At 35.8% G+C, this 23,730-nt stretch overlaps 1 protein-coding gene across 1 annotated transcript in view; it reads left to right on the top strand.

The window, feature by feature from the left end:
* Positions 1 to 23,730, top strand: part of MMP16 (matrix metallopeptidase 16) — a 255,756-nt gene that overhangs the window by 161,893 nt on the left and 70,133 nt on the right. The window contains exons 5-6 of the mRNA XM_077167161.1: positions 12,454 to 12,615; positions 17,342 to 17,553. Of these exons, the coding sequence (XP_077023276.1) occupies positions 12,454 to 12,615; positions 17,342 to 17,553 (374 nt within the window). The remainder of the gene's footprint in view (positions 1 to 12,453; positions 12,616 to 17,341; positions 17,554 to 23,730) is intronic.

The following is a 23,730-nucleotide window of genomic DNA, read 5'->3' as shown; positions in this document are numbered from 1 at the left end:
TAAAGGGTATAGTATTGGAACTACAGTGTAGGTATGCAGTAAGCAAATGAATGATCTTTGTACAATTTCTTGCTAATTATTCTTCCACATGATTAAGCTCAAAAATCACAAAGAGAAGCCAAATTTAGATGCTGTGTAAAAATATAGGAACCTTAAATGGACACCTTGTAAAAATTATAGCCTTTTAGTATAATTTAAAATTAAAATGAAATTCTAGATCAAGTTTAGTTATCTTTAGTGATAGCAATAGTAAAATATGAGGTAATTTTAACAATGATTCTGGTTATTCAAAATAGAGTTATTCAGCTCTAATTATGAGAAATAATATAGTTCAAAAAATGCTAAAATCATTCTATCACTCAAATATTTTCCTTCTTACTTTGGGAACTCCTTTGTCAACCACCTTAGTTTAAGTCCTCTTCTAATGACTTCAATTATTCAAATAGTCTTCTACCTTCTTTCTTTGCCTTCAGCCACTTCTCTACTCCAATTATACCTGTATACTGCAGCCAGAGTACTCTGTCACAGTATCATTTCATAATCAAACTTTTGTAATATCTCTTGTTCCTCCTATGTAATGACTAAATTCTTAAACCTAGAATTCAAAACTTCCCCAGACTAGATCCCAGCCTGTTTCCCTAACCCTCTCACCTACGTTTGAATCATTACATTTTTAACCAGTTTTTAAGCTAGTTTTGGTGGAAGACAGAACTGATACTCAAATTCTTGTTTTGACACTTAATAGGTTTCTGACCTTGTGCAAGCCAAAATATTGAAGCTTCAAATAATTCTCATATAAAATAAAAAATTTAGTATCCATCTTAAAGGTTTTTTTGTGAAGTGTATTAATTATTAGAATATGAGTAGTAGTAGTTCTTAAGGTTATTAGTATAACTACTAGTCTTCAAGGACTTAACTGTGTTCTGCAGTAAGCAAATTATTTCATATATGTGATCTTATTTAACCGACCAACAACTGTATAACAAGGCGATGTTAGACCCTTGTTACTCATGATAAAATGATCTCAGAACAGTTAGTAACTTAACTGCATTTTGTATAATCAGTAGCAAAGGTCAGAATTTAAAATCTGGCTTATATTTAAGGACTTAAGTGGAATAAAATTTTCTCTGTACATATGCAATATTTTACAGATACATATGGGAGAAATTCCGTAGTTTTTCAGATTCTCTGAGATGTCGGTGAGGCCAAAAGAGCTCAGAATCACTGAACTTATAAATTCTCAGCTCCATAAGTAAGAACAAGGACTGTGGGGGACTGGTTGTTGGAGTCCCTGACACAGTACGTGTCTGGCACACAGTAAAAAATCGGTTACATATTTTGGTAAATTGGTTATCAGTTCAATGATTCAATAAATCGTTCCTTGCACATAGTAGTTGATTGGTAATTTTTTGAAGAATATGTGCTGCATAGTTGCTACTTATCTAGAAATTGTACCACATATTACCAAGATTGCTATACTAGGGGTACTTAGAATTATTACTGAAGAAAATAGTGCATATAGTTCACATACAGTTGGGGAGCAAATAATCCAAATCAGTTATTCAAAAGTGATTTTGCAATTCACCATGTGGTTACTTTTGTTTAAACAGTCACTGAAATTGATCTCTTTTGGACTAGCTGCAGAGAGAGGGAAGTAGGCCCCCTGAATAAATGACACTGGAAGTGATGGAGCATGCTCTTATAGTCTCACCTAGGCTCAACCAGAAAGAGGGAGAGAGAGAAAAAAATAAATTCTTAAAGACTTGTTAATATTGTGGTGCAGTTAACCACATCCAGTCTTGCTTTTTTTTCACAAGGCTTTTTTGTACTAAGTGAATACATGTCTAATTCACTTCAAATTGAAATTTCATATCCAAACTGTAGCCTTTAGTAATGAAAAGTGTACTTTGGCTTTGATTATCCAAATATTTTCCTAAGTCTTCCTACCCTACCTGACTAATTTAGACCTAAGTTGTTTTAATAATATTGATTTATTCTAAAGAGCTTGTTTAATTCAAAACTATAAATGCTTGGTAGTTGTGTATTTTTAAAAAAATAATGTTCCTGATTTTGAAGACCTATTAGATGGCAATTTGTTTTCCTTGCATTTTAAGTGGCCAGTGGTTAACTGTTCCTTTCCAGTGTACACTGGTATAGTGTGCTTCAAACTTAACCACATCCAAACGGACAACTCAGTAGCATTCCTGTTAAATCCTCTTCAATTTCAGGGAAAAAAACAGTTTTTACATAGATATAATTTTAAAATATATCATTTTTAGATATAATTTTTAAAAAGGAAAGCCCATGTACTATATCTTCCTCTTAATTGTAACAATACTATTTCCTTTTCTTCTGAAAGTATTTTCTTTGCTTGAAGGCTTTTAGTGTTAATTAAAAACTAAAAGCAATGGAAGTGGTTGAAACTTTTTGAGCAGCCAGTATTGTACTTAGGAAGCAAATGTTAAAATATTAAGTTTAGCATTAATTCAATCAAGAAAAGAAACATTGACCACAGTTAGAGACCCCTAGAAAGAGCTTTTAAGCCGCACTGTACTTTTTTAACAGGTAGGTTGAAAAGGTGCATTCCTCTGAGACTTGCAGTCTCAAATGCTGGTAAGGTGTTGAGACCTGAGAATAAAAGTGAAGAAATCCATATCCTCAGCACACACAGTTTCTGATTGTGGGGCTAGATTGTATGAAGGGTGGAATCAGTTTCTGTCACTAATTGTGTAACTTTGGCCAAGTCATATAAGCTGTGAAAATCTCCATTTCTTCATCTGTAAAACTGATGATAAGTTTAAGGAATACTTAGCTTATGAATATTAGCTGTTACTTCTTCCTGTTACTTGTTAGTTCCTCATAAAGACTATTCTATTTCTTTTAATTCTATTATATACGACATAATCTTTAAAGGTCTCAGCATATATGAAAATAAATTAGATTTCCCATCAAATAAAACTCAGTACACTGCTACTTTGATTGTAACTGCATGGCATTATATTTGCCTGCCAATGATAAACAACTAATAAGTGATGGTAATAATAAATTTTTTTCCTAGTCAAAATATGGCTGACTCAGTTTGGAGAAAGTGTCTGGAGGGGGAGCCAGGGACCGTTCTGAAGTTTCAGGCTGTAGGGGAGCAACCAAGCCTGGGTAGAGTGCTAAGGACGGGAACAGAGGACACGTCGCAGCCAAGAGAAGGCACCAAGCCCTAATGGGCCGGAAGCTGGATAGAAGCTAGTAGTAACAAAAAGGGTCATGTGAAAATCCATCCAAGTTTGGTTTCTCTCAGCTTCCATTTTACAGATCTGGACCTGGCTAACCCAGGATTTAAATGTGAACTCTACCTTGTACGCACTGCCTAACTGAGAAAATTCCATAGCCTCTAAGAGTGAATATTGGTAATAGGGGAGTGATAAAGTATAGGTCATGACATTTCAGTGACAAATTTAGTGACACGTTTCTAGTTCATAACAGATGTTCAAAAATGAGTATTTCTTTCCTGCTCTTTTTTCAAACGTGTAAACCAGACTTCGTCCTCTCTGGCAGGGGACACTAGTTTACTGACCCCCAAAGTGTTCCCTGCCAGAGCAGGGTTCTCTGCGTAAAGATGGTGCTCTCCTCTGTGAGGCGCAGAGAGAGCAGTAGAATAGGTAAAACCAAGGTATTCAATTTTATAGGATTGAGAGAATACAAAAGGTAGGGATACCTAATGTTTCCATCTCTGGAAATCTTTGGTCATAGGCTTTCCTTCAGTTTTATGACTACTGCCAAACCTGTCGGTTTATATAGAGATGGTTGGATTGGACAATTTTTAAGACCTCCTTTCATGTCAGGATTCTTATACAAACATTCAGAGTCTTCAAGAGTGACTTCCTTTTCTCCTCAGTCTTCCATTCCTAACTCCTAATCCTAATCAAATGGAGCATTAGAATGCTAAAATAGCCCATGCTACTCACCTACAACATATAGCAAATTTCCCCAGAATTTAGCAAATTAAAACAACAAGCATTTATTTGTCACAATTCTGAGGAGGGGCTTGGTGTGGTGGTTTTAGCGTAGGGTGCCTCATTAACTTGCAATTAAATTATGCCCCGGAGCTGAAGTCATCTGAAGGGCTGGAGAATCTGCTTTCAAGCTTCCTCACGTGGCTGCTTGCTGGAAGTCTCAGTTCCTCACCGCTTGGGCCTCTCCTGAAGGTTGTTTGCGCAAAGGGAGTGCTGGATTCCCAGGGAGTGTGAGAGAATGAGGACAAATGAGGGAGTGAGAAAAAGAGAAGCAAGACAGAAGTTATATTGTATTTAAAAACCTCCTTGGAAATCATATATCTTCACTTCTGCCGTATTCTGATCTGGCAGCCTGATACAATGTGGGTGTGAATACCAGGAGGCAGAGATCCCAGTCCGTCTTGGAGGATGGCACCCACGTTTCCCTTAAGCTTCTCAGCTAGCACAGCCACCTGCACTTGCATGCTGAGGTTAGGAGGCTCCCTTCCATCAATCTATCTACTTAGTACTGGGAAATTTTTGTCTAGTCATAGGTTCTGTGATGATTCCTGAATTTTTTTCCTAGGCTTGGATTTAAGTATTACATGTGAGTGTTTAAATTAGGAATCTGTTCAAATTTTTCTGTCACTAATTTTAGCCTACAAGTAAATATTAAGGGCTTCTAAGTATTGGAAGCCATCTGGGCCAATGGTAATATCTGCTATGAATGAGTCATGTGAGGGTACAAAGAGGCAGAGAAATTAAAGTTACCAGGGGAGTTAGAGAAGGCTTCACATGGAAGGTGATTTTCAGTTTTGTTTTAAGGGGCTAATAAGATTTTGTAAGACACAAAGAGGCAAGCTTAAAGATATATATTAGAAAGAAAAATTCTTCAGTTTTACTGTTTCAGAAATTTACTATAGTTTATTGTAACATACTTATTTGATTAAAATATATCTAAATGGGAGCAAAGATATGAGAAATTCAAAGTAGAGTTAGTGGTTCCTTCTGGAGGGAGTAGGGGAGCCAAGAGATTCAGTAGAACTGGTGCTACTCTAGTGCCTAAGTAGGTTGATAGAATTATAAATGTGAGCATCACTTACAATTTTTATGTATGAAACATTATATAATCTTCATTTAATATGCGGTGTATGTCAGCAGAGGAAATAGCACATGAAAATGCATGGAGGCGTGAAAGAACTTGGAATTAAATATAGCGCCATAATCATGACAATGAAATGATAAATAACGAATTATCTTTTGTAATGTACAGTTCAGTATTCTAGAATTGTAGTGGAGTATACAAAGGAGAGGAGATTAGAGATACAATTGAAAGCAACAAGCCTCAAAACTCAAAATCTTGCAAAAGGAGCAAGTACTATTTCTGTACTAAGAACCAAGAGGCTGATTTTTCCTTTGTTGCCTGCATGGTGATAAGATCAAGGCACATTAATGTGAATTAATGATAAGTTACAGGAGCAGTTATTATTTTCATCATTAGGAAAGGGGTTTGGTGCATTTTAATTGTCTGAAGTTCATCATGTGCCAACAACTTTTGTTCCTGGTGGAATTCAAATCACAGGAAGCCACTTTATTTAACAACTTACCCTTTTAAACTATGGCGAAGCTGCAAGTACGGTTTAATTACACTATTGCCAGTCATCTGAAGAATGGTAATTGCTTGGAGCTTTTGGACAGCATTTCTGATTAAACGTTCTGTGGCATCCTCAACAGATTGTACATTCATTTCCTGATCCCCTTCAGTTTTCTTCTGAGGCCTTACTTTATTCCTTACAGAAGGAATAGTCCCAGCTTTGAAAATGGAGCTTAGGGAAAAGTTGATTGATCTCAAGAGAACAGATACGTGAGATGCAATGATTTGGCTGTTTTTACTTTGTTTTGTATTCCTCTTAGTAGCCAAAAAGATAGAAATTATTTGTGACCAAGAGACTATTTTCCTATGAGAGATTTGAAGTGTTCTTAATTCAGCTAGGTCTGAAACTTTAGTGGATGATTGAACCAGTTTTTATCTCTCACCAAAGTGTGAGAGTGAATTCCTACCTATTTAGGCATGGGAAAAGCAGTGCTCTTTTCTAAGAATCTTTCTAAAAAAGATCCCTTTTCTAGGGAAGAGGATCTTATTCCTAAGGAGGAAAATTATGAAGTTTGGATCTTTTATTTTTGAAGAATACAAACAAGACATGGTACCTGTGAGGCACTTTTGATGCTTTCTGACCAAAAAGTTGTATCTGTTTTTAGAAAGGAGGCCAAGAGTATCTAAAAAAAATGTTTTTGTCTGAATCAGCACCATCTTCTTAGTGATCCCAGCTATGACAGTAACTATGGCAAATTTGACTACCACCTCCTGAGTTTTCCACTGTTGGCTCAACTGCCTTGATTTCACTTAACCCCTGGTTGCTTAATAGATCCTGGTCTTGTAACTAGGTCTGCTCTTCTGTACTTAGGTCTTATTCTTTTAATCTGTTGATGTCACCTTCCAGCCAAACTTTACCCACATTTCCTTGGTTTAGGGAATGCTCAGATACTACACATTAACTGTCCTTCTACCACTAGACATGTTATTTGGAGAGTAAACTCTCCCTCAGAATCAGGTTTGTATCTTACACAAAAGTTTGTTATTAGAAAACTCAGAAAATGTTCATTTTAGTGTTAGTGTTAAGATGACTGTAGCTTTTTTCCTTCCCCCTTTTCCTTTCACCAAGAGTATGCACAGAAACACCATCCTAGGAAGTCTTCTCTGTCTTTGCCTACTTCAATACACTCATAGCTCCCTCATCAGTCATGAATAACTCCCTCCTTCCTTCTGTTTTATTTCTCCTCCTGTGACTATATGTTCCTTAGATGATCCCCAACTCGACCAATTTCCATTGTTTTTTCACTCAAAGTAGCATTTTGAAAAAATGTTTCTTGTTTTCAAGTAACACTGAATTCTTGCAACTCTTGATCCTCCTCTGTGACTGATCTTCTGACATCCTATTCTTCACTCCCTCCAATCATTATAATCCCTCCTCCATAATAATTAAGTGAAGCTTATTTTGCATTCACTGGCAATTTCCCCTAGCCTATGTCCTTTAGTTGATATTTATTGAGCACTGAGTGACTGATAATAGTGAAATCATTTTCTATAGCGTTTAAGAGTGAGTCTCCTCAGCCTTCTCTTAATCTCATTCTCCTTCCTTTCCAGTTCTTTTCATGATAGTCAGGAAAAAATTTGGAACCATATTTAGATGGAAATTACATTCTATACTTTAGTCTCCAAATTTGAATTAGCCCTCCATTCTCTGGAAACTAATCTGTTCATTTGACTCATTTAAAAATGAATAGTCTGCTTTGTGCCAGGTAATATCTTCAGAACTAGGAACACTAAAATAAGTGATGCCCAGTTTCATGTTGTTAAAGAACTCAAGACATATTGAGAATGCCTGTCACAGATAATTACTAAGTGCTATGATGGGGTAGTGTGGAAGGGGCTGTGGATGCCTATAGAAGAGAGCATGTGGTTACCATCTACTTGCGGGAAAGCCTTTGTAGAGAAGGTAACATTTGAGCAGTCATGTCAAGTCTGGAAAAGGGTGCATCTGACTCAGTGGGAGTGGGGAGAAACAATGTTTTTTTTATTTATAAAGACTGAACAGACATATTTTTACGACTGGAAAGAAAGTTGCATGAGGAAGGAAAATGGAAGATAATCTTGGAAAGGTAGGGCGAGGATTTATGTATGAAGGATCTTGCATGTCTTGCTGAAGAATATGGGATTATCTTCTGGGCAGTGGGAGAGCAACATGCACAGCTATGTGAAGTTGTCCTTTCTACTGCTGTTCATTTGTTTCCATATATCCCCTCTACAGTTTCACTTCTTGTCTTCTCCTTATCTTAAATTCTTTTTTGACTTTATGCGTACTCTTAAGATAGTAATAGGCTCCTATATTTGATCTGATTTCATTATACTCTTACCTCCATTCATGTTGATCACCACAAGAAGCACAGCATTGAGTACCCCTTACCTGTTGTTAATTTCCACGACCGTCCCTCACCATCTCCAGGTCCCTTTCCTTTCTCTCTTTATCTGAAACTCTTCGCTCCAGGGAAGTTCCAAGTCAATCATCAGCAAAAGCACCTTAATCAGCAACCTCTTCTGAGCATGTTATCTTTGTGTTTTTGTTTGTGACTGAATTTTGTCCCTTCCTTGATAATGCTGTTTTCCTTACATTCCGTCAGAATGGTGGCTGCTTTCTGCTCCATCTGCCCTCTACCATGAGGAATGGAGTCATAGCGCGTGTCCTTCTTCCTCCTTAATGCCACTTCCAAATCATTCAGCCCTCCCCCATAAAAACTCCTGGTTTTCTCTGTGATTTCATCAGGTTGTTCCATCCACCATCTCTCCTTGCTATAGTCATGCATGAACCTTCAAGTCATCCCCCCACCCCAGCTCGATGATTTTAGCTCTTGGTTCCATGCCGCTCTCTTTCCCACTACTCTTGTCTTCATCCTTGGTGACCTCAATGGCCATTAGATAATTATTTCAGTGTCCCGACCTCTCATTTCTTAGACAACCTCTGCAATGATTTTACATTCCACCCTACCTTAGAGACGCATTCTCATAATCACATCCTTGACATTGCCCTTAGAAATCTCAATTGTGAACATGTACAGTGACTACACTCCACAACGACTACACTGCAATTCTCTCTAGCTCACTCTCACTATTATCTTGATTTCAAACTCCTTTGATCATTTCAGAATTTCAGAGCTGATCTTGAAATAATCTTATTCCCTTATCTTTCCACTGTCCTTTCTCATCTTATGATGCTACTGCGTCCTTCTTTACAAGGAAGTAAAAAATCTCTCCCTTACATATACCAACAGATCCTTTCCCTTTCTCTTCCTCTTTTAATATTTGCCTGATGATATCAAAACCTGCTGAGATAAAGCTGTGCCTACTAAGTATCTGCAAGCACACAGATGAATAAGATTGGAGAAAAGACAACCATATAAATGAATTCTTACTTTAAATTCTTGTTCACGCATGGTGCCTGGCAGTAACTGTATTTCCCTAGTCCTTTTTCTTTCTAACTCCACTATTTGACTGTTTCATAATTTCTTCTCCTTTCCCCTCCCTATTCCTTTTTTAGTTAATGAATTTCTTCCTTTGTCACTAAGCAAATTAAAGCCCTCAGGAGACATTCTTTAACAGCCTGCCACTACTCCTACCCACCAACCTGAATCCGTGCTGCTATACTCTACTTTTGCTTTTGCTCTTATGCTTTAACTATTCATGCTCCTAACTAAGGGCAACCTAAGGGCTTTATTCTATCCTCTCTCACCTACTGAAGGACTGTCTCTCAAATATTCTTCCTTCTCTCTCCTGCATCATTAATTCTTCCCTTTGTATTGAATAAATCCCATCAGCATACAAATGTTCCCCTTTTCCTCCTGTTTTCAAAAATAATTCCTTAGCCCCATTACTCCTTTCAGCTATTTCTTTCCTTTAAAAGATTTGTCAATGCTTACTATATCTATTTTCTCTTTTCCTCTTCTCTCTTGTACATTACACTCAGTTTTTTTTCCCCCAAACCAAACCACTTAAACTGTTCTCAGTGGTGCCAGTGATCTGCGTATTGATAAGTGCAGTGATAATTTCTCAGTGCATGCAGTATCTTCTTTGATCACCGTTGGCTCTCAGGACATTACAGTTTTTCTCCATTTTCTCTGACTGTTCTTTCTCAGTTTCTTTAATTGATACATTCCCATCCCCCTACCTTTAAATGGAGTACCTTAGGGTTTAGTTGTTATACTACTTTCTTTTCCATCTATACTTACTTCTTAAGTATACTACTTGGTCTCGTGACTATAAACATCATCTATGTTCCAGTAACTCCTAAATTTATACTTGTAGCCATCAAAGGTGCCTGAATTCCACGTGCATATATTCAACTGATGACTTGGCATTCTCAACTGAATATTTACAAGGCATCTCTAATTTAATATTCAGAGACTGAGGGCCTGAGCACTCACCCAAATCCAATAAAAGAAAACAACAAAAAACAGCTCGTCAAATGGTTTTCTCCATCTCTGTGAATGGCAACTCCATTTTTCAAGTGGCTTGGACCAAATTACTTGGTGTTATTGTTGACCCTTTTTCTTTTCTCATGCCATGTTTTTTCCAATGCTAAGCTCTGTGACTCTCCATTCAAAAGGTGTCAGAGATTTTTACCACTTCGTTCTACCTCCAGTGCTCCTACTTTGGTCCAGACCACCAGCATCTTTGCCTAAATTGTTGTACTAACTTTAGTGCTAGTGTCATGGCTACTTCCCTTGCCCCCTGCAGTTGATTCTTAGGAGTAATAATGAGAGTGATCCTGTAAAATGTCAAAACGTAAAATTTTATTTCTCTTTTGCTCAAGACCCTTAGTGGCTCCTCAGTCAGAGTAAAAGCCAAAGTCAACACTATTTTCTAAAATGCAATCGGTGTTCTAGCTCTCGTTTCTTCTCTAACCACATCCTTTCTCTGATTCATATTTTATCCCTGCCAATTACAATTATATAACATCTATCTAGGCTCTTTCTACTTCCCCCATTAGAATGCAAACACTATGAGGGAAGGGATTTTTTAATGTTTTATTCACTATTAGATCAATGCCTAACATGAATTAGATAAGCAATAAGTAGTTATGGAATGAATGAATGATTTAATGGATGAAATTATTTCATATGGCTACACTGTATAATCTGTTATGCATTCAAATACTTTTATAGCTGTGTGATTTAGTGTAGTGATTAAAAGTGTAATCTCTGGAGTCAAACTAAAAGAAATTTGAATTCCTAGTCTACCTTACATTGTGACCTTGCAAAATTTACTTAACGTCTCCAAACCATGTTTTCTCATTTTTTAGATGGAGATGGTAAGAGTGACTGACTCTTGAGATTGTGGTGAGAAGTAAATGATAAAATGTACTGAAATGCTCAAAATACCCAGAGCAAAATTAGTAATCTCTTAGTAGAAAATAGTTGTTATTTTATTACGTTTAATACATATTACTTTTTCTTTTTGTATGTTGATTTTCACTTTTAAATAATTTTGTAAGAGGGAAAGATAAGCTCTTTGAGATTGGAAATGATATTTTATATTTCTCTTTTAACCCTCACTAATAAGCTTCACACTGGTGTTTAATCAATTACTGTCTGAGAGTCAGTAGGACACCTGGAAATGTTGTTCTAATGGCTCGTTTTTGGTATGCTAATGTCATATGGGAAATCAGCCACATAATTTTTATCCATTCCTCTGTGAAAGACTAGTTCAGAGTGAAAAATATTGGATAAACACATGACTTTGGGTACAAAAAATAGCCCATGGAGGGGATTTATTACAGTGCATTATAAAAACAACTGAAAAGGAATTTTTCCTAAAAATGTTACTCAGGAAGTTACTTGAAATTATTTGTATTCAGAGCAAGTCATCTATGTAAAACTTTACATTTCTGTTCATTCATGTTAAAGTTTTCACGATACTTAGAATGACATCCTCAATTATTTGATACTCACATGGTTAAAATATATTTAAAATTAACCAGTATAGAAATATAGATGTAGGACCACCTGTTTTCTTCGAAATGCGTTTAGTTCTGATGTTCTACAGGTGAATAACATGTAAGATCAGCAGCAGGGGGCTGATTGCACGAAGTCAGATCCCATGTCTCTTTGGGTTTTGCACAAAATAGCATTCACTATGCAGATTTACCATGGGTAGAAGAGATCGTTAATTTTCCATGAGAACCAGGAGCTCTGAGATGAGTATACTTTGTTCAAATTACCAAAGTATTAATTAGAATTTGTATTTATAGAGTTAGGACTAGAACTTCAGTTAGTATAACTGTTGACCTATGGCTTTTTGTGTATACAGCTGTCTTCTATTGTGAAGAATCGTAAATGAAATTCTCAGGAGTCATAATAACCTGAGCTCTCACCCCAGCTCTGTAAATATAAAGATTTGCTACTCTTGGCAAGGCTTAATTAATTAACCTATGTTTTAATTTACACCTCTGTATAAATGTAGGAATTTTATCCACCCTATAGTTTTTTACTGAGTTATCTATTGAAACATGTTAAATTTGAAATGTATACAAGTGAGATGTTATATACTAAGTATTTTTAAATTGCAAGGTCCTTTCAACAGCAGTATTAGCAATTTTTAATGTTATCGCTCTTCAACTTTTCTTCTTTCTCCATCCCGATTTCTTCTGTGATGTCATTATCACCACTTCCCTTTAAATTGTTTTTTTTAAGAAATATTGGATTTTGCCAGTAGGAAAGCAGCCAATTAAAATGATATGGATAGTTGAAATAAAGAGTATTTTTTTTGGTGTGAAATTTTGATACCATCAAATTGTCCTTTTCAATTTTGTACTTAGCTATTAATTATTGTATCTTTTTCTTCTTGTGTACACAGGAAATGACTTATTTCTTGTAGCAGTTCATGAGCTGGGGCATGCTCTGGGATTGGAGCATTCCAATGACCCCACAGCCATCATGGCCCCATTTTACCAGTACATGGAAACTGACAACTTCAAACTACCTAATGATGATCTTCAGGGCATCCAGAAGATATATGGTAAGTCCCACTGTTGAATTTCTGTTAGATTAACCCTACAGTGAAGTCCAGAATTCCTGCTGTGATTTCCTGTTAGAGATAGGTGCTCTAAGTATATGAGAGAGGTAATATGAGAGCAGTAACAACTGAAAAAAATCGGATCCGTTAACAATATTCTTCAATCAGTTAAGTTTTGTTGACAAGAACCCTAGATATCTCAATGTATTTTTTTATGGGAAAGTCTTAAATAGTTAAGACATTAATTACATTTCTGTTCAATCATGTTAAAGTTTTCACGGTACTTAGAATACCATCCTCAATTATTTGATACTCACATGGTTAAAATGCATTTAAAATTAACCAGTATAGAAATATAGATGTAGGACCACCTGTTTTCCTCATAATGAGTTTAGTTCTGATGTTCCGCAAGTAGATAACATGTAAGATCAGCAGCAGGGGGTTGATTATTGCTTTCAGTTGAAACCTGTAGTTATAGGAATGATCATAAAGACTCTAGTATTTAAAATTAAATTGAAATATGTAATAAGGAATATAACCAATAAGACAGTTAGAAATGTAAGACTTTTATATAAGATACTGAGACTTTGACACCAACAAAGTGGCTCTTATCACTTTTGCTGTTAGGTGGTTCCTAGAAAAATTACTTTTGAAATTCCAGAAAAGACCCTGGTGAAATGGATATAAAATCTCAAAAACGTCCAATTACTAACTCAGCATGAAAGCTAACAAATATGAGAGTGACAATGAACAAATATGGAAGTGAAAATTATCAAATATTCAAATTATGATTGTCAAATATCAAATAAACAAATGGTTAACTTTGCTAACATAATTCAGTGGCAATTTCTAGAACTGTATAAAATCATTTTTATTTAAGGGGTTCAGTCAATGAATCCAAAGATAAAATATTTACTATAAACCTCACTCCCATAATATAGATATTGATCTTCATAAACACATTTATTTCACACATAATTGTTAAGAACTTGACATTTAAAATTTATATATAGTGAATATGCTTTGCTAAATTAATGAAGTGAAGCATTTATTTTTACAATACAAAGATAAATGTGTGCTATCTGTATGTTAATATCCAGTAGCCAGAAGATGTCATTTGCATTTTTAAAACAGGATAGCTTAAGTTTACTAATTTGTTTCGCATTCATTAGTTTCTCAATTTAAATTTCTCAGTGAAAATAAATAAATAATAAATACATATATACATACATACATGCACGCATGTCTTAGTGATTAGTGGTTCTCTCAGGGTTAAAATGGATTTGAGAAAAGGTCCCCTGTTTTGCTGCTTTTAATTGTTGGGTAAAAAGACAAGCAAAGTGTCTCAGATTTAAAGCTAGCTTATATGTTAAATTTGAGGGCATATTATCCTATACCTATATGTCTGTCATCAGAAACTCCTCCTAAGTCGGTCATTGAAAGGAGGCTCTTTCTCATGACCTCATGAATGAATAGTCTAGACTAATGACCTACTGAAGAATAGACTTTCCACATCTAGATAGTAAATGTGAACAGCTCTGTATTTTCTGTTTTAAAAAATAAATTCCTTGTGGAATGATGCTTAACATCTATACCGAATTACATTTGAAAACGTTGGCTTCATTTTGAAGCCTCTTTTTAGAAATACTTCTTCACATTGAGATTTACGGCTGGTGTTTTAATCAATAGATGCTTTAAATTCAGTATTCAAATGCAACACCCTTCCAGCAATTTGTCAGAACCTTTCATTAGAAGAAAATAGTGAAAGTCAGGAAAAGGTTATAAAATGCAGTCAGAGAGAGAATAAACTTTGATTAGTTAATGTTGATCCTTTAGAACTATTTGCATAGAATCATTGCTGCTGGAATCTCAGATTAACTTTGGTGGAGCTTACATACATGTTTTTGATATTCATTTTCATTTATTTATTATTTATATACTACCTACTTCCAGAAAAAAAAGATTTGAAAGCAGCTCTCCCAGTCAGGCTGGTGGGGAAGTATAAAAATATCATTAAAAATTAACAAAGAGACTTCCGGAGAAGATGGCGGCTTAGTAAGACGCGCGGGTCTTAGTTCCTCCTCCAGAAAAGCAACTAAAGAAACAGAAACAATACGAAACAGCTCCCGGAGTCACGACAGAGACCAAAAAGACAGCGTACCCCATTCTGGAACAGCTGAACGGGCAGGGAGAATCTGCTGCGGTGAGCTACCCGAGGGGCGCGCGTTTTCCCGGCCGGGGCGGCTGGCGACTGGGGTCCCCTCCACGCACGTGGCTCACTGGCCTGACTGGGAACGTTGGATAGCGGGGCCCTCCCGTCACGCTTGGCGTTTCGGGCCAGCTGGGCAATTAGGACCGGCACTCTCCCAAGCCGCGGCGGCCAGCGACCCCCACCTCCACGCGCGGTTTCCCGGGCCAACTGCGGTGCAGACAGACGAGCGCCACGAGCGCCACCTACTGGGCAGGAAGAGAAAAACGGAGCCCACAGATTTCACAGAAAAAGCTTTCAACCAGCTGCGTAACACACCCAGGGAAATCTGATCAAATGCCCAGACACCAGCAGAAAATAATGGATGACGCTCGGAAAATTGAAGATATGGCCCAGTCAAAGGAACAAACCAATAGTTCAAATGAGATACAGGAGCTGAGACAACTAATGCTGAATATACGAACAGAAATGGAAAAACTCTTCAAAAACCAAATCAATAAATTGAGGGAGGACATGAAGAAGACATGGGCTGAACAAAAAGAAGAAATAGAATATCTGAAAAAACAAATCACAGAACTTATGGGAGTGAAGGACAAAGAAGAAAAAATGGAAAAAACAATGGATACCTACAATGGTAGATCTAAAGAGGCAGAAGCTACAATTAGTGAACTGGAGGATGGAACATCTGAATTCCAAAAAGAAACAGAAACTATAGGGAAAAGAATGGAAAAACTTGAGCAGGGGATCAGGGAACTGAATGACAATATGAAGCGCACAAATATACGTGTTGTGGGTGTCCCAGAAGGAGAAGAGAAGGGAAAAGGAGGAGAAAAACTAATGGAAGAAATTATCACTGAAAATTTCCCAACTCTTATGAAAGACCTAAATTTACAGATCCAAGAAGTGCAGCGCACCCCAAAGAGAATAGACCCAAATAGGCGTTCTCCAAGACACTTACTAGTTAGAATGTCAGAGGTCAAAGAGAAAGAGAGGATCTTGAAAGCAGCAAGAGAAAAACAATCTGTCACATACAAGGGAAACCCAATAAGACTATGTGTAGATTTCTCAGCAGAAACCATGGAAGCTAGAAGACAGTGGGATGATATATTTAAATTACTAAAAGAGAAAAACTGCCAACCAAGACTCCTATATCCAGCAAAATTGTCCTTCAAAAATGAAGGAGAAATTAAAACATTTATAGACAAAAAGTCACTGAGAGAATTTGTGACCAAGAGACCAGCTCTGCAAGAAATACTAAAGGGAGCACTAGAGTCAGATACGAAAAGACAGAAGAGAGAGGTATGGAGTAAAGTGTAGAAAGAAGGAAAATCAGATATGATATATATAATACAAAAGCCAAAATGGTAGAGGAAAATATTATCCAAACAGTAATAATACTAAAAGTTAATGAACTGAATTTCCCAATCAAAAGACATAGAATGGCAGAATGGATTATGACCCAGCAATACCACTGCTAAGTATCTACTCAAGGGACTTAAGGGCAAAGACACAGACGGACATTTGCACACCAGTGTTTATAGCAGCATTATCTACAATTGCAAAGAGATGGAAACAGCCAAAATGTTCATCAACAGACGAGTGGCTAAACAAACTGTGGCGTATACCTACGATGGAATATTATGCAGCTTTAAGACAGACTAAACTTATGAAGCATGTAATAACATGGATGGACCTAGAGAACATTATGCTGAGTGAGTCTAGCCCAAAACTAAAGGACAAATACTGTAAGGTCCCACTGATGTGAACCGACATTTGAGAATCAGCTTGGAATATATCATTGGTAACAGAGACCAGCAGGAGTTAGAAACAGGGTAAGATAATGGGTAATTGGAGCTGAAGGGATACAGACTGTGCAACAGGACTAGATACAAAAACTAAAAAATGGACAGCACAATAATACCTAAGTGTAATGTAACTATGTTGGAACACTGAATGAAGCTGCACCTGAAATATGGTTTTTTGTTTGTTTGTTTGTGTGTTTGTATCTTTTGTTTTTGTTTTTTTCTTTTTCCTTTATATATATATATATATATATATATATATATATATATAATTAGTATTATTATTTTAATTCTCTTCTCTGTATTAACATTCTATATTTTTTTCTGCTGTTTTGCTAGTTCTTTTCCTAAATCGATGCAAATGTACTAAGAAATGATGATCATACATCTATGTGATGATACTAAGAATTACTGAGTGCATTTGTAGAATGGAATGATTTCTAAATGTTGTGTTAATTTCTTTTCTTTTTTTTGATTAATAAAAAAATTAAAAAAAAAAAAAATTAACAAAGAAAGCCTGGTTACTTGGATCCAGTATTTAGCATGATAAAGCTGATTTCAGATAGACTTGGAAATGGTTTGTTTTTGTTTTTGTTTTTTCCACAAAATATATGATCTAAAAGACTTCTTAGCTCGCTTAGTCTGTTGATGAATGATTATTCTCTGTAGCATGTTCCAGTTTTCAATAAGCCAAGCTCTGTCCTCATATTTTCAAAAGGTCCACCTGACAAGATTCCTCCACCCACAAGACCTCTACCGACAGCGCCCCCACACCGCTCTGTGCCCCCCGCTGACCCGAGGAAGAATGACAGACCGAAACCCCCCCGGCCTCCCACTGGCAGACCTTCCTATCCTGGGGCCAAACCCAACATCTGTGATGGAAACTTTAACACTCTAGCTATTCTTCGCAGGGAGATGTTTGTTTTCAAGGTAAGAGGCTGTGATTTGTTTCTTGTTTTTTGTTTTTTTAATGATAGATCAAATGTCTAGAGTGTTGCTTTAGAAAACAAGTTCTCATTCTTTCTAGCGCTACCTTCCCAAACCTCTCACTGTTAGAAGGTTCAAAAAAAGCGTCTTAAAAAAAAAATAACAACCGCAACACATGCACACACAAGTGGGCTTAAATGTCTAGCAGAAGCTTGCTGTCACTGTCTATTTTGGAGATGCATTTATGTCAGCAGAAGCTCAAATGCCTAGAATTGTGAGTCCCGAGGAAAACCTGCATGCCATGAAGAGATAAAAAAGCATTCTTTAAATCATGAATAGAAACTAATAGGGATGATTTGCTTGGAAGCTTAGTTACATCCAGGCACACTACAGTTGTTGTATCTTTTGTTTACATATCTTTATAAGATCCTTATAATTTTCCTAGATAATTAAACCTTTTTTGTTTTTAGGGGAAGCACTGAGCATTTTGTTTGGGGTCAGCTGGTAGCCATTTAAATTAAATATCCTCTATAAGACCATCATTTTGACTTTGCATATTTATGCGGGTGGTGTTGTTGCTATTTTCTTTTGTCAGTCATTTATATATACCTAATTCATAGTATTTTTTCGAAAGGCTACAGCCTAAACTAGGCATGTCACAGGTAGTCATCTTCCTAAAAATGGTTTGTCAATTTTATGTTTTGCTTTAGTGTATTTCCTAATGTTATTGGTTCTCAGACAATGACACTAATAAACAATGTATCAAAGTAAGTTCCATAATATTGAAAAGTGAATATAATGTAATGCTGAAAAACTAATTTTCTGCCCTAGATATTTGTAAAGTAATTTAAAGATTGATGAAGAACATTATTACATGTGTTGGCAGTAGCATCTTAAAATACCAATATCATCTGTTTAAGAAATAAAATGTGCTCTCATTTTTGGTAGACTTGAATCAATAAATAATGAAATGTTGTCCTACTTACACAGAATTTCCTGTCTATGAGCTGCTGTATGTTACAAATATAAATTTCATGTAATTTCTAATAGACAAAGTATTCTATTTCCTTTATTGGTGGATAAGATTTGGATTTGATATAATATGCACAAGAGCATCATACTTTCCAGGAAAAATCAATGCTTTTATTCAAAGACATGAGTAGATTTTTGAATTCTTAAAATGTCCTACACTGCTTGGTTAGATACTGGCTGGCAGCTTTGCACCTTGATATCATGTGGGTATCACTGAAGTGTCAACTTTATATGGTTATTCTAGAAATATAGAATAGGATGTAAAGTTGACCTGGTTGCATGTTTTTTTTTCATTCTTCCTGTCTGTCTAATGAGCGTGCTGATCTCAGAGCTGAGAGGTAAATTCATACGTAGGGATCAGTTTCACCAACCTCTTCCTCTGCACATTGGGGTCCTTTAGGAAGTGCTGTTGACTGACAAAATGAGGTCCTCTGATCTCTGATTCCTGGAATCAAGATTGGATGAAAATTGCATAGATAATGCAAATAGACCACAATAACAACAATTTTTAATACCAAAGAATGTGTATAAAAATATTAGTAAGACTTGGTCAGGCCATGGTGGCTTCAGCAGGCAGAGTTCTCACTTGCCATGCCAGAGACCTGAGTTCGATTCCTGGTGCCTGCCCATGCCAAAAAATACGTATATATGTTAGTAAGACTTGTACCTCTAAACTCATGTTATCGTGGATTTCTTTACCAAAACTGGCTATAGGACACAATTCCTAGAATCCATCTGAATTTAACTTCTCATTTTCACTAGTCCCTTCTTTCTTGCCCAGAATAGGCAAGAAGATAACATCTTCTGATAGACATTGTATTCTTTTTAATCTCCACTTGCCTGATGGGTACTTTGTCACATAGCTTCATAATTTTCATATTTATCTCATCTTTCATATAATGAATATTTACCCCTGGCTTAGGTTACTAGGTAACAAAGGTATGTGAATAAAAGATGCCACCCCCATCCTCATAGAGTTCAAACTCCAGTAGTGAAGACAGACATGAATGCAAATACTTTTAAAATGCAAGAGTAGAAGATACAATGTGTCAACAGAGAGTAAGTACCAAAATCTCCTTGAATAGATTTAGACTTCATGCCTAAGATGAGGCTTGTGCTGAATTTCGAGAGAGGAATTTCTTAGGCACTTTAAAGAATGAAAATTTGGTATACTAAAATATTTGTGCAGTAGAGGGAAAGAACGTAGACTATGTTAACTCTAATGCAAAGTGATAACATATGATTTAGATATGTACAAAATAGGATGGAGGCAAAAAGAACATGATCAAGTGATACCTGCTCTTAATATATACCATACATTGGGCAACTAATATGTGCTTGGATATATTTTAGGCACTTTTCATTCATAATCTCTAAACCCTATAAAACCACTGCAAGGTGGGTGGTGTATTACAAAGGAGAAAACAGATAATGAGAAAATTAAGAAGCTAATCCAAATAAAAAATCTTTTTAAAGTAGTCAGTAATTGAACACACGTCTACTTGACTCCAAAGTCCATGTTTTCCCCATGAAACTTTGCTACCAGAAAAACTTGGGGAAAACTTCAAAAAAACAGGTAGATTTTAAACTTTAGTTTGAAAGGATAAATTATCAAGAAATATATTGAGAACCTCCTGTTTGACAGACACCATTTTAGGCGCTGGCAATGTAGGTATTAGTGAACAAAACCAGGTAGCTCCTGATTTCTTGAACTCACATTTTACTTTTCAGGACAGGTGAGAACAGTTCCAGAGGTTCCACATGCATGCAGTGTGTACCCATGACTAAGCCCTGAATTCTGATTTGTTTTGTTTTTTTCTTTGCTAATGACTTCTGGTCTCCTAATGTTTCTCTCTATACCTATGTCATCTAGACTCCCTATACCTTTAAATTACCATGGTCCCATATTTGTTCTTCTTGTCAGAAATTCTCTGCAGGTCTGTTACTATGAATATCAGCTTTTTTCATCGTCTACTCCCTATTAACCATCCCTTCAAGTATATTTTAGGATCTCCCTTTATTTGCTTTACTTCAGATGACCTAACTTAATTTTTTACTTCTGTTCATTCAAACTATCTACACAAGTTAGAAGCCTGTCTCCTCAACTCTTACTCACCTACCACTCATTTTTTATCTTAGTTTTGGTGTCTGGGGGTTTCTTCTCCAGCTTCTCCTTATCCAAACCTTCCTGCCTCGTCTTCTAGATGCCTCCACCCTTCTGGCTACTTCTTCAACCCCAAATCCTTCTCGTGATTTCTGTATTTGCTCTCTATTCCCAGTTGGCATGTTATGAATTTCTGTCTTCTCTATTTCTAATTGTAATGTGTTTCTCAACTAGATTATGGCCTTCATCAGAAAACAGATTGGTTCATGTGTGCTTCATAGAGCTCAGGGCTAATGAATCGGATTCTCATTATAACAGTTATTTAATCAGAGTATAGTTAGCATCATGTTTATACTATCATAATCAACTAAAATGAAATTATCTAAAGCAACTCGTTCTGGTATATTGTTGTCCGTTGCCCCAAGTGTTCCTTGAGCATCATTCATTTAAATTTTATATGAATGGTCTTTAAACAGCATATGTAAAAATCTAGATCTAAGCAAAAAGTGATACCATCAAGTAATGTTTTGTTGTTAGAAAAGAACATTTCTTTATGATAGAAGTTTCAGCATAATTCTTTTTGGTAGCAAGCTTCCTCTTAGGGGATTTAATATACATTGAACTTTCCATATACCTATCTATTCATTAAAGTAAGTTCACACATCTGTGTCTCTATATAGAAATATATATATAATGTCATTCTGTCCTTATGCATAAGAAAGTTAAGCTTCCATGCAGCTTCATAATCTTTGGGGAAAATAAACTATCTAGAGCAAGGAAATAAATGAAAACAAAATGACAAGGAACAGAGAAACAAATAGCAAAGAAATTTTGTCCTTCCTGTAGAGAAGGTGATTTTTTTAAAAGAGTGTTCCCTGAAGAGTGTAAGCCGTACATGTCACATGATGCTGTTGTGACTGAGCTGACAGTAGCAACATCTGATTGTTCAAATGAATACTCTCAGAGTGCCTTTGGACTACATGATAGAAACACTGGTTATTTGAGTTATTTTGTATGTAAAAGAAAGCTAGAAGGCAAAATTAGCCAATGTCATATAGAATAGATTTTGGTACATAATGCTCCACTATATCTGAAAGAGTGAAATGGTAACTATATTCTTCCTGAAGCTGAAATAGGGAAAACAGATAAATTTTTCTATCTAGATAGGTGCTGTATCAAGCACCCGGAATTCTTTTAGTGCTATACAAAGCGGGGCTTCCATTTGGCAGTGGACAAGTTCTTTATACCAAGGCAAAGAAGTAGAGGTCAGTGCTCTGCATTAGAGCTAGTAAGCATAGTTCTAAGATGCAAGGCCATCCTGGAACAATGTTTCAGGAACCATGGCCAGGCACTTTCCTAGTTAATATAGAGGAGCAAAGCTCAGGGCACTCCATAAGGAAAGCGTTTTGTCTTTTACCAAAAAAAAATCAGGCCAAGCAGAAACCATTTCCTATTTCTTTGTGAAATTCTTATTTTTTCATTTATCACAAAATTATTCTTCAAAATAGCCATCTTCACTCATGGCCACTTACTAAATTCTACTGAGAAATCATGTTGCCATGTATTTCCACATAAATAGACATGTCCAGCTTCTACTCCAGGAACACCAACTTAAGTACCATTTCAAAATACAATGCCCCATTTGCCAAGCCAAATACGTTTTATTTGATCAGGGTGAGATGGTGGTATTGTTTCATGAAAGGAGCTGATATGTACTAAAGAGAATAAAAAGAGAGAGTGCTAAGAATAGAGATGCTTTTTGAAAGAAATATTTTGGAAGTGTTAGATTTTGCCCTAAATTATATTCCCAAATCTTGTTTGTAACCAAACCCCTCACAAGAGGTTAACATTGGATTATCTTGACCCTTCTATTCAGTAGTTTCTTATCTCTTAGTATTTAATCTCAATTCTTTTCCCAAATTGTATACCCTTGGCCAATAGTTGCTCATTTATTGATTTGAGTCATTTTTCCTTCCATTATTGCATATTATTCTCTTTCATCTATAGCATACTTGAAACCTGGAACCATACCTTTCTCATATTGTTTAGATAAATCTATCCCACTCTGCTCAATTTATGTTTTCACAGACAGAGAAAAATTTGTTCCTTTCTTCTACTGTATATTGAGTCTTTTCTGTATGTATAATAAAGAAATGTTGGAATGTTTTTTAAAAGTTGTAAATCTGTTTTCCATTAAACACTAAAATACAATTACAGAGCAATATATGTTATCAAATTAAATTAACAATCAGAAATAATCCCATTAAATTTTTGGTTTTGGCATAAAACCAGGCTCTGGGCAAGACTGTAGTTGTCTCATTTCACTGGTAGATTGCAAGGTCCGCAGTAAAATGCCCTTAACAGAATGGATGTAAATATTTGTTTAATATCTCGAGTTTACTTTCCATATATGAATAGAACACTAATAAATGCCATCATAGGTGTATAATAAGCTCAGCATATTAGGTTGCAAGACAGACTCAACATTTTTAACTCCTTATTATATTCATTAACTCAAATCCCCTGCCATTTGAAATTGTTTAGAACAAATACTTTTTAGCTGAATGAAGATCACAGCAAATGTCTTTAAAACTTATGATCTAAGCAGAAGGAATGGAATGGTTATTGTTGTTATTTATAACACTTTACTCCATGGATTGATTTAAAAATATTCCATTGGAGTAGAATACAAAAAGTGTTTAATAAACACGAAGACACTTTGAGAAATCATACAGCGTGGGATAATAAAAAATTACTCTGAGTCACAACTTCAAATCTGTACTGTCAGGAAGTATATCTGATAATATTAATAGTACATCATTGTAATTGAGACTAGATTCAAATGAGACCAAAGGGAGCAATTACTAAGACACTGTTAGCAGAGGTTTAATTAAACTTTTCTTGTAGTACAAAAATCATAGTCTTTCAAAGAGTTTAGGTAAACATTTTAAGAAGAAATCGATATTTGAGTAATACTGCATTTTTAATGACAATATTACTTACTTTTCAAAATATTTATATTCAATTATAGTCTAAGATTTCTC

This window comes from Tamandua tetradactyla, chromosome 6, assembly GCF_023851605.1.
Source record: "Tamandua tetradactyla isolate mTamTet1 chromosome 6, mTamTet1.pri, whole genome shotgun sequence".
In the NCBI taxonomy this organism is placed as follows: Eukaryota; Metazoa; Chordata; class Mammalia; order Pilosa; family Myrmecophagidae; genus Tamandua; species Tamandua tetradactyla.
The sequence above is the reverse complement of the archived record's forward strand: the minus strand, read 5'-3'. Positions and strand labels throughout refer to the sequence as shown.